Source organism: Piliocolobus tephrosceles, chromosome 1, assembly GCF_002776525.5.
Source record: "Piliocolobus tephrosceles isolate RC106 chromosome 1, ASM277652v3, whole genome shotgun sequence".
In the NCBI taxonomy this organism is placed as follows: Eukaryota; Metazoa; Chordata; class Mammalia; order Primates; family Cercopithecidae; genus Piliocolobus; species Piliocolobus tephrosceles.
Genome location: NC_045434.1, coordinates 37,069,280 through 37,084,971, shown reverse-complemented (window position 1 = coordinate 37,084,971; position 15,692 = coordinate 37,069,280). Strand labels below are relative to the sequence as shown.

At 40.7% G+C, this 15,692-nt stretch overlaps 1 protein-coding gene across 1 annotated transcript in view; it reads left to right on the top strand.

Annotated features, from left to right (window-relative positions):
- Positions 1-1,038: 1,038 nt before the first annotated feature.
- ACBD6 (acyl-CoA binding domain containing 6) overlaps positions 1,039-15,692 on the top strand; it is a 215,651-nt gene continuing 200,997 nt past the window's right edge. The window contains exons 1-3 of the mRNA XM_026448151.2: positions 1,039-1,959; positions 8,926-8,990; positions 12,412-12,508. Of these exons, the coding sequence (XP_026303936.1) occupies positions 1,738-1,959; positions 8,926-8,990; positions 12,412-12,508 (384 nt within the window). The 5' untranslated portion in view covers positions 1,039-1,737. The remainder of the gene's footprint in view (positions 1,960-8,925; positions 8,991-12,411; positions 12,509-15,692) is intronic.

The window sequence follows — 15,692 nt, the reverse complement described above, 5'->3', positions numbered from 1 at the left end:
TTGACTGGATTGTGAGCACCTTGACAGCAGGGACTAAATGTCATGCACATCTGTGTGAAGAGACCACCAAACAGGCTTTGTATGAGCAACATGGCTGTTTATTTCACCTGGGTGCAGGCGGGCTGAGTTCGAAAAGAGAGTCAGCAAAGGGAGATAAGTGTGGGGCCGTTTGATAGGATTTGGGTAGGTAAAGGAAAATTCCAGTCAAAGGGCGGTTGTTCTCTGGTGGGCAGGAGTGGGAGTCACAAGGTGCTCAGTGGGGGAACTTTTTGAGCCAGGGTGAGCCAGGCACAAGATAATGTCATTGCTTAAGGCAAGGACCGGCCATTTTCACTTCTTTTGTGGTGGAATGTCATCAGTTAAGGCGGGGCAGGCATTTTCACTTCTTTTGTGATTCTTCAGTTACTTCAGGCCATCTGGGCGTACACGTGCAAGTCACAGGGGATGCGATGCCTTGGCTTGGGCTCAGAGGCCTGACACTACAAGTGGAACTTTCTGCAGACTTAAGTAATGTTTGTTGAATCCTGATGCAAGCTTTCTCACCTTCCTGTGTTCTCTCATAGATTCCTCATCCTTTCCAGCCCTCTGTCCACCCGTCACAAGCCTAACCCCAGTCAATAACCACTCTTTATAACACTTTCTTTGTACCCTTCTTATAGTGCTTATTACATTGAGTATTAAATGAATATGTAGTGCGTTGTTGTGTTTAACATTTAGGACATAACCACTCATGTTATAGTTTTAAAAAAAAGTTTTGTACGTTCCTCTAGGGCAGAACTGTGCCATACTTCCGGTTTCACTTCATAGGGTCTACAAAGCACAGTGTCCAATGCAGAGCTCATGAGAACTGGGCTAAGTTGCGCCCCGCACCCCCCAAACCCTATTATCAGCGCCCGGAGAGGTGCGGGATCCGAAAGTGTGTACAGCCAAACACGCAGAGGAGTGATTCCACTCATCAGTCACACGGTAGGGCGGGACAGCCCCATCTTGCAGTTTTTCATTATTTCAACACAGAGCCCAACGCGCAGGCAACAGATCCTCGCGCAGGGCTGTTTGGGGGCGCTTGAGGCGCACAAGCTGGGGCAGGCGGAACCTTAGTCCTCAAACCCGCGTTTCCCGCGACTCCGCTCTCACCGCTACACTACTACACAGACGGCCTCCTTCCCCCACCCCCAGGGGCCCATGCCGGTGCCGGGCTCCGGAGTTCGGGACTGCTAATTTCAGCGAAACGATTAAGAGACGCCCGAACAACAGACTGCACTTTCTGTCTTTCCGCAGGGAAAAGCTTCCAGCGTAGCGTCTCCCACGCTTCCCCGCCGGCGCAGAGGAGGCCCCACAAAAGCGCACGCCGCCGGCACGCACGCCGCCCTGCCCCGCCCCCACGGCCGGTAGCCGGCAGCTCCCCGCGCTCGCCCGCCGCTGCTTCCTTGGCCCTCGCCCCTCGTTCCGTTGGAAGGGCCTGAGGCGAGCCCTAGCTAGCTGTTGGCTGGAGGAAAGCCGGAGGAGACCGGGTCGACTGGGCAGAGCGGCAGAGGGTCGGGGAGCCTGCTCTGCACGCCCAGGGAGTAGAAGTGGGCAGGGAGCAGGGTTACGTGAGGGAGCGCGCCGCGACTGAGCTTGGGTCCGACTGGAGCTCAGGCTCGGGACCCAGACTGGTGGGCCAGGCCTCCAAGCCTGTCTTACACCCGATCCAAGGAGGACACGCCGGACGCAGAGGGACGGAGCGAGCAAGGAGACATGGCTTCATCATTCCTGCCCGCGGGGGCCACCACCGGCGATAGCGGTGGAGAGCTGAGCTCAGGGGACGACTCCGGGGAGGTGGAGTTCCCCCATAGCCCTGAGATCGAGGAGTCCAGTTGCCTGGCCGAGCTGTTTGAGAAGGCTGCCGCGCACCTGCAAGGCCTAATTCAGGTGGCCAGCAGGGAGCAGCTCTTGTATCTGTATGCCAGGTACAAACAGGTAAAGTAGCAGGGAAAGGGTGGATGGGGGAGAAAGATACGGAGCATCATCCTGAACGTGGAAAAGATGTTTGCTTTCCTAGGAGTGATATTTATTTAGCTGGGCACTGGACACTTTTTCTGTTTTTTTCTCTGACTTATTCAGTGATCTTGCATTTTGCCAGCTTAAGAACCTTTACAAAATGAGGATAAAATAAAATTTATCATTCATTTACCCTTTCCAAAGGGCCACATGGAAGTAAATATGGTAAAGTTAATTAAACTATATTGATAATAGGATTGTAATAATGTGATGCAGGGCTGGGCGCAGTGGCTCACGCCTGTAATCCCAGCACTTTGGGAGGCCGAGGCGGGAGGATCACCTGAGGTCAGGAGTTCGAGACCAGCCTGACCAACATGGAGAAACCCCGTCTCTACTAAATTACCCAGGCGTGGTGGCGCATGCCTCTAATCCCAGCTACTCAGGAGGCTGAGGCAGGAGAATCGCTTGAACCGGGGAGGCGGAGGTTGCCGTGAGCGGAGATTGCGCGCCATTACACTCCAGCCTGGGCAACGAGAGCAAAACTCCGCCTCAAAAAATAATAATAATAATGCGATGCAATGCAAAATACAGTATTGCAACTTTTGTGATTTTTATAAAATCCTGAATATCTTTGACTTATGTTTTCGTTGAATATGTCTTCTTTTCTGTTTGATACAATCTGAAAAGAGCTATGAACACCAGATGAAATAATGCCCTTCTTTTACAGAAAAGGAAACTGAAGGCCACAGAGAGTAGGCAGCTTGCCTAGGGTCATACAGATATATCAGAACTGGATTGTAGCTCCTGACTCAGTCTAAGGCTGTGAACTTTACCTGGAAATAGGGAGATGTATAGACATGTTTAATTTATAATTCAAGTTGACATTGGTTAGGTACCAGAAGGGAAATAATTGCTTTGTCATAAGCAACATATATTTGTTCAGCAGCTTTTATATGCAAGACACTTGGATATAATGCCTGCAGAGAAGGAAAAACATGACACTCACAATTTTTTTTTTTTTCCACAGAGAGTTTGGGTTTCGCCACATTTCCCAGGCTGGTCTTGAACTCCTGAGCTCAGGCGATCCACCTGCCCAAAGTGCTGGGATTACAGGCATGAGCCACTTTGCTGGCTGACACTTTATTTTTATTTTTATTTTTATTTTTTTTTTGAGACAGAGTTTTGTTTCTGTAGCCCAGGCTGGAGTGCAGTGGCTAGATCTTGGCTCACTGCAACCTCAGTCTCCCTGATTCAAGCGATTCTCCTGTCCCAGCCTCCCAAGTAGCTGGGATTACAGGTGCCCGCCACCATGCCCGGCTAATTTTTTGTATATTTAGAAGAGACGGGGTTTCATTATGTTCACCAGGCTGGTCTTGAACTCCTGACCTCAGGTGATCTGCCTGCCTCGGCTTCCTAAAGTACTGGGATTACAGGCGCGAGCCACCGTGCCCAGCCCACATTTGCTTTTAAGAGACTTACAAAGTACTTGAGGAATCTAGGTTTGAACACACCTGAAAAATTGCTGACAAGAGTTAAATAACAGTTCAGGAAAATTACAGCTCTTTGGAACACTGGAGGAAATGAAATTCTGGGTAATAGCCTATTTTGTTTTGTTAAAAATGTGTAACCTTTTTTTCTTTTTGCCTCTTGACATAGTTACATATTTTCCCCTGTATTTGTTAAAGGAAAAATAAGTTGGGGGAGAGGCCTGCTGTATTCCTTTTTTTTTTTTTTTTTTTTTGGAGAGGGAGTCTGGCTCTGTCGCTGGCGCTGGAGTGCACTGGCCGGATCTCAGCTCACTGCAAGCTCCGCCTCCCGGGTTCAGGCCATTCTCCTGTCTCAGCCTCCCCAGTAGCTGGGACTACAGGCGCCCGCCACCTCGCCCGGCTAGTTTTTTGTATTTTTTAGTAGAGACGGGGTTTCACCGTGTTAGCCAGGATGGTCTCGATCTCCTGACCTCGTGATCCGCCCGTCTCGGCCTCCCAAAGTGCTGGGATTACAGGCTTGAGCCACCGCGCCCGGCTCCTTTTTTTTTTTAACTAAAAAATTTTTTTTAGAGATGGGATCTTGTTCCGTTGCTCAGGCTGGAGGGCAGTTACACACTCATAGCTCACTGCAGCCTTGAGCTTCTGGCTTCAAGCGATCCTCCTGCTTAAGCCTCCTGAAGTACTGTTATTACAGACATGATCCCCGATGCCCAGCCCCACTGTGTTCTTAAACTGGATATATTGAGTAGAGATGAACCTTGTTTTGAAGGTTGATGGTCATTATTATGAATGTCAGTTAATGTGACCTGAGAGAGAAAGCTGTAGGAACAAATGGCATTAATTATAGTGTTGAATGAAAATTACCTCCAAATTGGACTTGGAATTAGCTTTCTGGGAAAAGTTCTTGATATCTGTTTTCTCTTTGGTCATTTATTATATTTTGTCCTAATAACATTAGAGTGAAACTTTTGATTATTTAACAAATATTTATCGAGAATCATATTAGGACCTGTAATATGTCTGATGATTCCCTGGGCAGTATGAGACTAATTTTCCCCAAATTCCCTAGAAAATATTCTTTTTTCTTCTAGGACATATCTTTATTTATTGATATCGGTGTCGTCATTATTCAATATTCTATTTCTAAGTCATGAGTGAACTGTAGTCACCTATCAACTTGGGAACCATTCTGTCTCAGGTATACTCACTTCATTCAGATAATATGAAGGAGGAATGTCCCTCATCCTTTCAAGAACTTGACTTTAGGGTGTTTAGAGATATTCTGTATCTGCAAATACAATTCTGCATTATTAGGAAATAATATACTTGCTTAGATATGACACTGGGCCACAGTTTTCATCAATCTCCTAAATATATTATTTTTGACAAAATTCTGAGATAACATTAAGAATAGCATCTTTGATAGAATAATAAAGTGGAAAGTCCAATATCATTTCTGCATATTGTATCAAAATTTATCATAAAATAACATTTTGTATTCAGAATAGCACCCTATTTTGTAGGCTGGATGAGGTTGTTGGCAGGAAGATAATAAATAAGCTAAGATATGAACCTTATTTTCTCAGGGAGAACTCTAAATTTACTTAGCGTCACAGCTTTATTAGTCTCAGATTAGCCTATGGCTTCAAAATAATCTTTCAATAAAGTTTCAACAAAATCGAATGAACAGTTTTTTGGTTGCTCTCTACATCAGCCTACACTCTCCCTCCTAAAGATAGCTAATTGACAGCTGTGAAAACTGGAGAGTAATAAAAATTTGTGAATTTCTGTTGACTTCATGAGATACTATTTAATAATACTTTTTTTGTTTTTTGAGACGGAGTTTTGGTCTGTCATCCAGGCTGGAATGCAGTGGCGTGATCTGGGCTCACTCCAACTTCCGCCTCCTAGGTTCAAACGAATCTCTTGCCTCAGCTTCCTGGGTAGCTGTGATTACAGATGTCTCTCACTGCGCCTGACTAATTTTTGTATTTTTAGTAGAGATGGGGTTTCACCATGTTGGCCTTGGTTGACCAGGCTGGTCTCCTGATCTCAGGTGATCCGCCTGCCTAGGCCTTCCAAAGTGCTAATATTACAGACACGAACCACCGCGCCTTAATACTACTTTATTAAATATTAACCCTTGAGTCAAGTCTTAAATTTTGTGTGATGAGATGGGAAGTACACACAAAATACTTCTGCTGCATACTGAGTTATGTTAACTATTTTGAGGAAAAGCACTTGTGTAATTTCTGAGTTGCAAAATGAACTATATACTTTTTTCCATTTTTACTTAACAACTCACAGATAATTATACCTACTCAAATTTGGGTATTTGGCAGGTAGTTTCTTGAAAATGAATGAAATAAGCCTGTCACTTCAAGGAAAACAACTCAAAGTATTTGTTGCCAGTAATAACATTTGAGCCTTCAAGTGAAAATGAGAAGTTTGGAAAATCTGTATCTGCCACTGTGAGCTTGACAGCTTCCCAGTACTTACAAACTTTTTTTGATGAGATAAGTGGTGACAGTCATGAATGTGAACGTTTGCTATTATATCATGAAATGTGTCAACATTTGAGAAGTCTGTGTAACTCAGTAAACCATATTTTCTAAATATTTCATGGAATGATGTTACAAATCATGTGTTGGTAAAAGATGCCTTTCAAAGTGCAAGTCAGACCAATGGATTTCAGTGTTAACAGTATGAAAAATTCATTGATATGAGTTCAGATTCCTCATTGCAACTGACCTGAAATTACCATCTGTTAGGTTTTGGCATAGTATCAAAGAAGAATATCTACAACTATCTCAAAATGCTGCTAAAATACTTCTCTCTTTTCTAACAACATATCTGCGTGAAGCTGAATTTTCTTCTTATACTTCAACCAAAACAACATATTGCAGTAGATTGGATGCAGCAGTAGATATGCAAATGCAACTGGCTTCTAAGCGAGACATTAAAAAAATTAAGAAATGTAAAACAGTGCTACTTTTCTCACTGATTTTTTTAGAATATGTATTTTGCATAAAATGTTATTTATGTTAACATCTAACGGATTTATTATTTTTAAAAGAACTAATACACATTTTTTAAATGTCCCAGTTTTAATTTCTAATATGGTAAATATCGATAGATATAACTCATATAAATGATGGCTCTTTAGAATCATGAGAGTATAAAGGGATTATAAGACTAAAAAATTTGAAAACTGCTGCCCTAAGTTCCTTTTTCATGGTCAGAGGTGGTTTACCGTCACCACATGTATATCATATCCAGGGCAAAGGAAAAGGGGAAGACAAACTCCTTTTCTTTTTAAGGAATGTATTTGTATCACTCTTCCACACATCCAGTCCCCAGAACCTAGGCAGAAGTTGGATGGCCATTTGTAATGTTTAGCTGGATGATCATGTGTCCAGCTGAGACTTCTGTTACTACAGGAGAAATGGAGAAGAACTATTGGCATTTGTTGCTGCCACTGGATGGTGTCTGGATAAAAAACAAAAATAGTTATAACTGCTATTTTTATGATGTCTTGAAGTTTGTATAATTTATCTCAATATTTCTAACAGTCTGTGATTTTAGAGTCCAGAATTGAATCCCAGACTCTATTTAGCATTTAAGACAGAATGATGTAGTAAAGGGGTATTGAACTTTGGAGTCAAACACTCTTGGATTTAAATCCAGACTACTAATTCAGGAATATACTAATGTGTGAACTGAGACAACCCTCCTGAGCTTCTCTATCTTCATTTATAAGATGAGTTTGTAGTGGCATACCTAGCAGGATTATTTTTTGGCCCATTCGAGATAAAATATGTGAAGTGTTTGGTCTATGGTGGTGGTTCAAGAAATGTGGCTCCTTTTTACCTTCTCTCTATTCCATCATAACAGGGCTGCTTCTATGTAAGTATACATTTTAATAACAGCAGAGGGCCATGCGATTAATTGCTAAGAAAATGATAGAGGTGGTAATTGTTATGAATTCAGAGGTAGATGAGATCCTTGTAGACTGAAAGAGTTCTTAGAATCTGAAATTTGAGTAGAACTGGAAGGTTGTGCAGCATCTTAAAAGCTGAGGAAAGAAGAAAAGGCATTTCAGGTGAGTGGAGCGACAAGCAAAACCCTGAACTAGGAATCCCTAAGGCAGTCAGTAGATCATTCTGGTTAGATGAAGGCATCAGTTAGATTTTAGCAGAATTCAAGTGTGGAAGAGTAATGGGAGATAGTGGGAAAATCCCTGAGAAGTAGATTGGTGCCGTGGATGAGTTAAGAACAGTTACAGGCTCTATTCTAATAGAAAGATGAGACTTTACACAGAACTTTCTAACACATGGTAGAAAAAGTGAAAAGTACCATAAAAGATATATAGAGTAAATGCTCTAAGAGTTCATAAGGAAGGAAGATGACTTCTGGCAGTGGGAATCAGGGCCTGTATAGTGAATTCTGCACTCGTGTGAATTTCATTTATGCTTATTCTCAATGAAAATATTCACTGTACAGTTTAACTACAAATGTCATTTGAGGATTAAATTAAGTATTGACCACAAACAAAAGATGATAAGACTGTTGTAGAAAAATAGAATTGTATTGTTGAGAACCCCTGAAATTTTTTTGCATGGCTTTTGGCATCCAAATTTATATTGATGAGTTTCTTAATAGGGCACTTTAAAAGTAGTACACTTTTTCCCCTGAAATTTTGGAGAGATAAAATGCTAATAGAGTTATGAGAATCAGCATGAAGAAATAGTGTTATGAATTCTGATAAATTATGAATTCTAAACCTTACTAATTCTGTGTTAAAAAATTCTTTATACATGGTAATAAAGAGTATATAATGTATATTGATAACTTGTCTTATATGTAAATAGTCTACGAAATGCAACCATTTATCACAGTTTTTCTGTATTACAATATTAGATAATAGTTGTTTTGGCCAGGTGCGGTGGCTCAAACCTGTAATCCTAGCACTTTGGGAGGCCGAGACGGGCGGATCATGAGGTCAGGAGATCGAGACCATCCTGGCTAACCCAGTGAAACCCTGTCTCTACTAAAAAATACAAAAAAAATCTAGCCGGGCGAGGTGGCGGGTGTCTATAGTCCCAGCTACTCGGGAGGCTGAGGCAGGAGAATGGCGTAAACCCGGGAGGCGGAGCTTGCAGTGAGCTGAGATCCGGCCACTGCTCTCCAGCCTGGGCAACAGAGCGAGACTCCATCTCAAAAAAAAAAAAAAAAAATAGTTGTTTTATGCAGTAAGCCAAAGTAGCCTGTATGCAATGTTTGATTCTGTTTGGGTTTTTTGTTTGCTTTTGCAAAGAATGTTAAATTTTTCTATTCCATATAGGTGCAAATATTTTCCAACCTATGGTTACTAAATATACATAATACATTTGAAAAGGAAAAGTTTCCCAGATGTTTCTTTGAAAAATAAGTTCTTGATTTTCCTTCCCTCATTTAGGTCAAAGTTGGAAATTGCAATACTCCTAAACCAAGCTTCTTTGATTTTGAAGGAAAGCAAAAATGGTAAGAAATTCTTGGAATCTTTAATGAGGTTGTTGGAAGTGGTTTGGGTGTTTAGGAATTAGAAAGCAGTGAGCTGATTAAAGAATTATTTTTATATTAATCTCTCTCTGCTGTAGCCTGTACTAATAACAGGCAATTGGGAGAGAGATTAAAGAAATCTACTTTTAGCTAAGTCTCCTGAAGGATTCTTATGCTAGCATGTTGGAATATAAGTGGTTCACAACAGACATACATGCCTCACATTTTAATACGTAAGAGAGTAATCATGAGAGCTATTGCTTGAGATTTTCGTTTTCTGTCATTCAGCCCCTAATGGATCATGACTTCTCCCCTCTGGAGGGATTTTTGGAAGAAGGCCAGAATGATGGGAAGGGCCGAACAGCAGGATAAATCCCCATTTTTCATCCTTCTTCCCTGTCCCAGTTTCATCTCCCTGTCTCTTGCTACTCTTGTGTTCCTTGCCGCACCCACGCCACAGTAAATAACAGCTTATAGTACTCTTGGGAAGAAGGGAGAAGTTCAGTGAAAAGCCAAAACCAGATACTAACTTCCCTTTTTCTCTGAATACATAAAAAAAGAGTATACTTTTGGCCGGGCGCGGTGGCTCAAGCCTGTAATCCCAGCACTTTGGGAGGCGGAGACGGGCGGATCACGAGGTCAGGAGATCGAAACCATCCTGGCTAACACAGTGAAACCCCGTCTCTACTAAAAAATACAAAAAACTAGCCGGACGAGGTGGCGAGCGCCTGTAGTCCCAGCTACTCGGGAGGCTGAGGCAGTAGAATGGCGTGAACCCGGGAGGCGGAGTTTGCAGTGAGCTGAGATCCGGCCACTGCACTCCAGTCTGGGCGACAGAGCGAGACTCTGCCTCAAAAAAAAAAAAAAAAAAGAGTATACTTTTGCAAACTTTTTAAACTTATAATCCAGAAGTTCCTTCTTGTCATTTATGAGACCTCGTCTTCTCTTACCTTGTCTAAGTGAAAAAAGAAATTGCATACAACTGGGAATCTTAGTTATAGAAGGGAAGGCTTTGGAGCATCAGCCCTGGAATTAAAAGAAGGTTAGAAGGTAGAGTTAAAAAAGAAAAAAAGATAAAATATGGTTATAGAGAGAGGAAGTGATAAAATACGGGTTCTGAGTTTATATTCTAGAGCAGTCCCACATAAAATCTGGTCCCCTGGATACATTTCCTGCCTGCCAACTGTTTGTTACCCAGCTGTAAGGAGATACAGAGCTTGAACCGAGATGTAAATCACTTATGTCACTACCCACACTGTTTAGTTCAGGTGATTTTTTTTTATATAGGACAGTCTCAGTGAAGGAAGCAGTGCATTGATTATATTCTTGCACAAGTTTTTTGGTTGATGATAACCAACAGTTCTCTGGCATTTTTTTACTGTTCTAAAGAATACCTGATGTTAACATTTACGGTGAGTTTTTGTCATAATTTATGAAATTTTATAGCTTCATTTTTTTTTCTGTGCTTTGCCTGTTTCTCCATTGTTTTTAGCAATTAAAAAAATTTAGATTTTATAGCCACCATAATAATTGTTTAGGCAAGAACATCAACAAATGATAAAATATTAGATGACAAAATATTCGGGAACTATTGGAGAAAAACTATTGAGGAAAACTGTTGTTAAAATGCTAGGTGAAAAACTATTGGGGAGCAAAACTATGGGTTACAGGCTGACCCACCATTTACTTTTTAATTATGAGGGAGAAACCTGACAGATACTGCCATTACCAACCATGAATCTTATTGATGATGGGACAGACTGACATCATGTGCCCCCAGTGTGATGCATTGAAAAGGGCATGTCACCTATATATTACTCTGCTGAAATAATTTAACCCAATTCTAATCATGATTAATAATTTCTGGCAAGAACACTATGTAGGTAAGGAAACAATTAGACAAATTCAAATTGAGAGATATTTTATAAAACAGTTGGACTCTTAAAAAATACCAACAATATGGAAGACAAAAAAGCTGACAATACATGAAACTCAATCCTGTGTGTGGATCTTGATTGGTTCCTGGTGTGGGAGAAGAAAGCCATAAAGGACATTATTGGGACAATCAGGAAAATCTGAATGTATAACCTCTCTATTATATAATAGTATTGATGATAAATTTCCTGAGTTTGTGTAGGCTGATCTATTTAGGGATGAAGTGTTATGATACATACAAGTAGTTCTTAAGGAATTCAATGAAAATAAATTTAGAAAACCTCAGAAAGATGTTATATTCATCATAGAAGCAGGAAGGTAGTGAAAAAAAAATGTGGAATTGAGTTCTGTTTGACAGCAAATCAGGGAAATCAAGAAACCCTGGTTGGAATTAGAAAGAACTGGCAGGGAAAAACCAAGAAGGAGGCCTGTCCTGGCAGCCTGTAGGGGGTGGAAAAAAAAAAATGACTCAAAAGGAAGCTCAGGACTAAAATGTTGCTTTTGCCATTTATATTGTAGGAAGTCCCTAACTTACTCATTAGTATTCTTTAGTTGTTGCTTTTGCTTTTTGGTTTTTTTTTTTGAGACAGAATTTTGCTCTGTTGCCCAGGCTGGAGTGCGGTGGTGCCATCTCAGCTTACTGCGACCTCTGCTTCCCAGGTTCAAGCAGTTCTCCTGCCTTAGCCTCCAGAGTAGCTGGACTACAGGCGCACACCACCATGCCCGGCTAACTTTTGTATTTTTAGCAGAGATGGGGTTTCACCGTGTTGGCCAGGCTGGTCTCAAACTCCTGACCTCAGGTGGTGTACCTGCCTCAGCCTCCCAAAGTGCTGGGATTACAGGCATGAGCCACCACGCCTGGCCAGTGTTCTTGTTTCTGCCCTCACCATCCCTGACTTTTGAAGTCCCAGACTGAGTTCCCAGGATCAGTTACTAGTAATTTATAGATGAGGTAAGAGCAGAAAGGGAAGGTGGATTTCTTGTATCTTAGTAAGAAGTTTGATGCATTTTCCTTGGGAATATTGTTTTTTATGTGATGATTAGTTTATGACCAAAATCCCATAAGCACAGTTAATTTATGAGAATAATCTGTATTAGTCTGTGGAGCATACATCTGCAATGGGGTGAAACTTGGTTTGAGGAAGTTATAAAATCTTAGATTACAGTGGTTTGTGGTCTTCCAAAATTTAATAGATATGCAGTGTATCTGTGTTTTTAAAATTTCATAGGGGAGGGTGATTAGGAAAAAAAAAAATGTCTGAAAAGGCTTCTTAGGTAGGGCAATAAGGTCTGTATAGCTCTAGACCAATGTAAATGCAAAAAGACAGAACTTCTGTATCCGTAACTTATTATCTCTATATTCCGAGACCCTTGAAATGTGCGTGCAATTTTTTTTAATAATAATAAGAAAAATGCTGTTTGTGTTATTTGCATAATGACAGGCCATTTTGGATATTCCATATTGTAGGGAAGCATGGAAAGCACTTGGTGATTCAAGCCCCAGCCAAGCAATGCAGGAATACATTGCAGTAGTTAAAAAACTAGATCCAGGTTGGAATCCTCAGGTAAGACTTAATGATTATAATAATACTTTCCAAAAACTTATGATCCTTCTCTGTAATAAATGTCTAAAACTAAGCTTAGTTTTAAGTGATATGCTTAAAGTTTTACTTTCTTGAAATATTATAAAGTTATTGTAATATTTATCTAATAAAATAATTGCTGGCGAGGTGTGGCTCACACCTGTAATCCCAGCACTCTGGGAGGCCAAGCCAGGTGGTTCACCTGAGGTTCAAGACTGGCCTGGCCAACATGGTGAAACCTTGGCTCTACTAAAAATACAAAAATTAGCCGGATGTGGTGGTACACACATGTAATCCCAGCTACTCTGGAAGCTGAGGCAGGAGAATTGATTGAACCTGGGAGGCTGAGGCTGCAGTGAGCCAAAATCAGGCCATTGCACTCCAGCCTGGGCAGCACTGCGAGACTCTGTCTCAGAAAAATAAAAAAAATTAATAATACTTAAATAGTAACATAACCAGCTACTGATGCTGAGAACTTCTCTGAGTTGCAGAGTTTTTGAAAGCAGAAGAGTTTGAATTACATAAGAATTGGAAAGAGTTTAACTTGAGATTATCATGCTGGAAAAAACGTTACTCTTGGATTTCTTTTTTATGATCACCTTCTATGCAAGGGCAAAATGCTTCTTATTAGGGATAAAAGATAAATAAGACATGATTTCTGCCATTATATAGTTTAAAGTGTAATAGAGAAGGTAAAACATATCAATATATATAATCTTTAATAGTATAAAACGATAATAATGTAAATGTTAGGGAATCCAGCAGGAAAAGAGATTGCTTTGGACTTTGGAAGCATTGGATATTGTTCACTTAAATATACCCTGTTTTTCTCATATACTTATTGGAGAACATCTAGAAAGAATTTAATAAAGGTGAGGTCACTATTTAAGAATATTGTTAAATGATTAACAGGTATTTCAGTGAGATAGAGGTTGCATTGTACCATGTAAAACATGCAAATTGAATTTTTTTTCAATAAAAACAATTAGGCCAAACATTTTAGCAGTTAATGAATTAAACAATTTTCAATGTTTTTGTAATAATTACATGGGTACATAGTTGTTACTGGTATGAAGGAATTTGTTCCATTAATCATGGAATCTTAAAAATCTCAGACTTGTTAGGAACTTTAAAAGATTATATATTATGACATATTAAAAATGTATCTTAAGAGTACAAAGTGGAAGAGATAACCAACTTTGGATATCTTTAATGATATGACTGCCTTTTAGAAGTCATTGAAAAATTTCCTTCTGTTTTTTTTTTGAGACAGGGTCTCTCTCTATCAGCCAGGCTGGAACACAGTGGTAGGATCTTGGCTGAATGTAACCTCCACCTCGCAGGTTCAAGTGATTCTCCCACTTCAGCCTCTGGGACTACAGGTGTGCACCACTACACCTGACTAATTTTTTTATTAAAATTTTTTTTTTTTTTTTTTAGTAGAGATAGGGTTTTGCTGTGTTGGCCAGGCTGGTCTTGAACTCCTGACCTCATGTGATCCACCCACCTCGGCCTCCCAAAGTGCTGGGATTATAGGCATGGGAAATTTCCTTATGTTTCTGATGTGCGTGAGTCTTCATTTTCAGAAATTTTCTCTTTTTTAAAGGCCGGGCGCGGTGGCTCAAGCCTGTAATCCCAGCACTTTGGGAGGCCGAGACGGGCGGATCACGAGGTCAGGAGGTCGAGACCATCCTGGCTAACACTGCCAGTGCAGTAGAGACTGCGAAACCCCGTCTCTACTAAAAAATACAAAAAACTAGCCGGGCGAGGTGGCGGGCGCCTGTAGTCCCAGCTACTTGGGAGGCTGAGGCAGGAGAATGGCGTAAACCCGGGAGGCAAGCTTGCAGTGAGCTGAGATCCGGCCACAGTACTCCAGCCGGGGCGACAGAGCAAGACTCCGCCTCAAAAAAAAAAAAAAAAGAAATTTTCTCTTTTTTATAAGACCAAATATGCATACAACTATGTATCTCAAGGTTCTGAGGGCTTAAAATCTGAAAATCAGTGGTCAAAACAGGTGCCCCCTGAGCTGAACTCAGCCTGAACAACTGTTGCACAATGTTTAAAAATGAAACAAAACTTGAATATGAGTGCCTTTAGGCAGAGTATTTTTCAGGTCCAGTCACTGTGTTCTCATCCTTCCCTGCTGATTTATACAACACTATTGCTGATGCTTGGCCTATGAAGGCATTTGAGTTTATAAATTCTGATAAATGACAGAATTTATGATTTCTTACCTTCAGTACTTTAGTAAAATTTCGTTAACTATTACTCTTAAAATGCTTGCAGGCCAGGCGCAGTGGCTCACACCTGTAATCCCAACACTTTGGGAGGCTGAGGTGGGTGGATCATCTGAGGTCAGGAGTTCGAGACCAGCCTGACCAACATGGTGAAACCCTGTCTCTACTTTAAAATGCAAAAATTAGCCAGCCATGGTGGCGGGTGCCTGTAGTCCCAACTACTGGGGAGGCTGAGGCAGGAGAATCGCTTGAACCCGGGAGGCAGAAGTTGCAGTGAGCCGAGGTGTGCCATTGCACTCCAGCCTGGGCAACAGAGCAAGACTCTTGTCTCAAAAAAAAAAAAAAAGGGCTTGCAGATTCCAAACAGGTGTTAAGGATGCTTTTTAAAAGTGTCTAAATCTAACCTATTAAGTATATACTTGAGTAAACCAAGCAGAGCCAAAGGCACTTTCATATTCTTTAATTAATTATTTAATACATTAAATAATAAACTTTAAAAAATTAATATTTAATACATTGAATAACATTAAAAGAATATATAACATATTATTCTAAAAGTATTTTAACATTGGAATCCAGTGGTAAGGAGGAATTTTATGTTTTATTTACATTTTAGTTTTTGGTTTAAACACTCTAAGCTGGTCCCCTTTGACTCATAGCTTTTTTTTTTTGTCTTTTAAACTGTTGGGAGGCAGATCATAACCTCCATCTCAGAAGAGATTTGTCATTTAGTTCATTATCTTTTAGGTTAAAAATTTTCTTTTGATATTCTAAAAAAATAAATAAATAAGAACAACACTCATTCTGAATTTGTTGAGTTCTTTTTTTTTTTTTGAGATGGAGTCTCTATCACCCAGGCTGGAGGCAGTGGCACAATCTCAGCTTACTGCAACCTCCACCTCCCAGGTTCAAACAATTCTTCTGCCTCA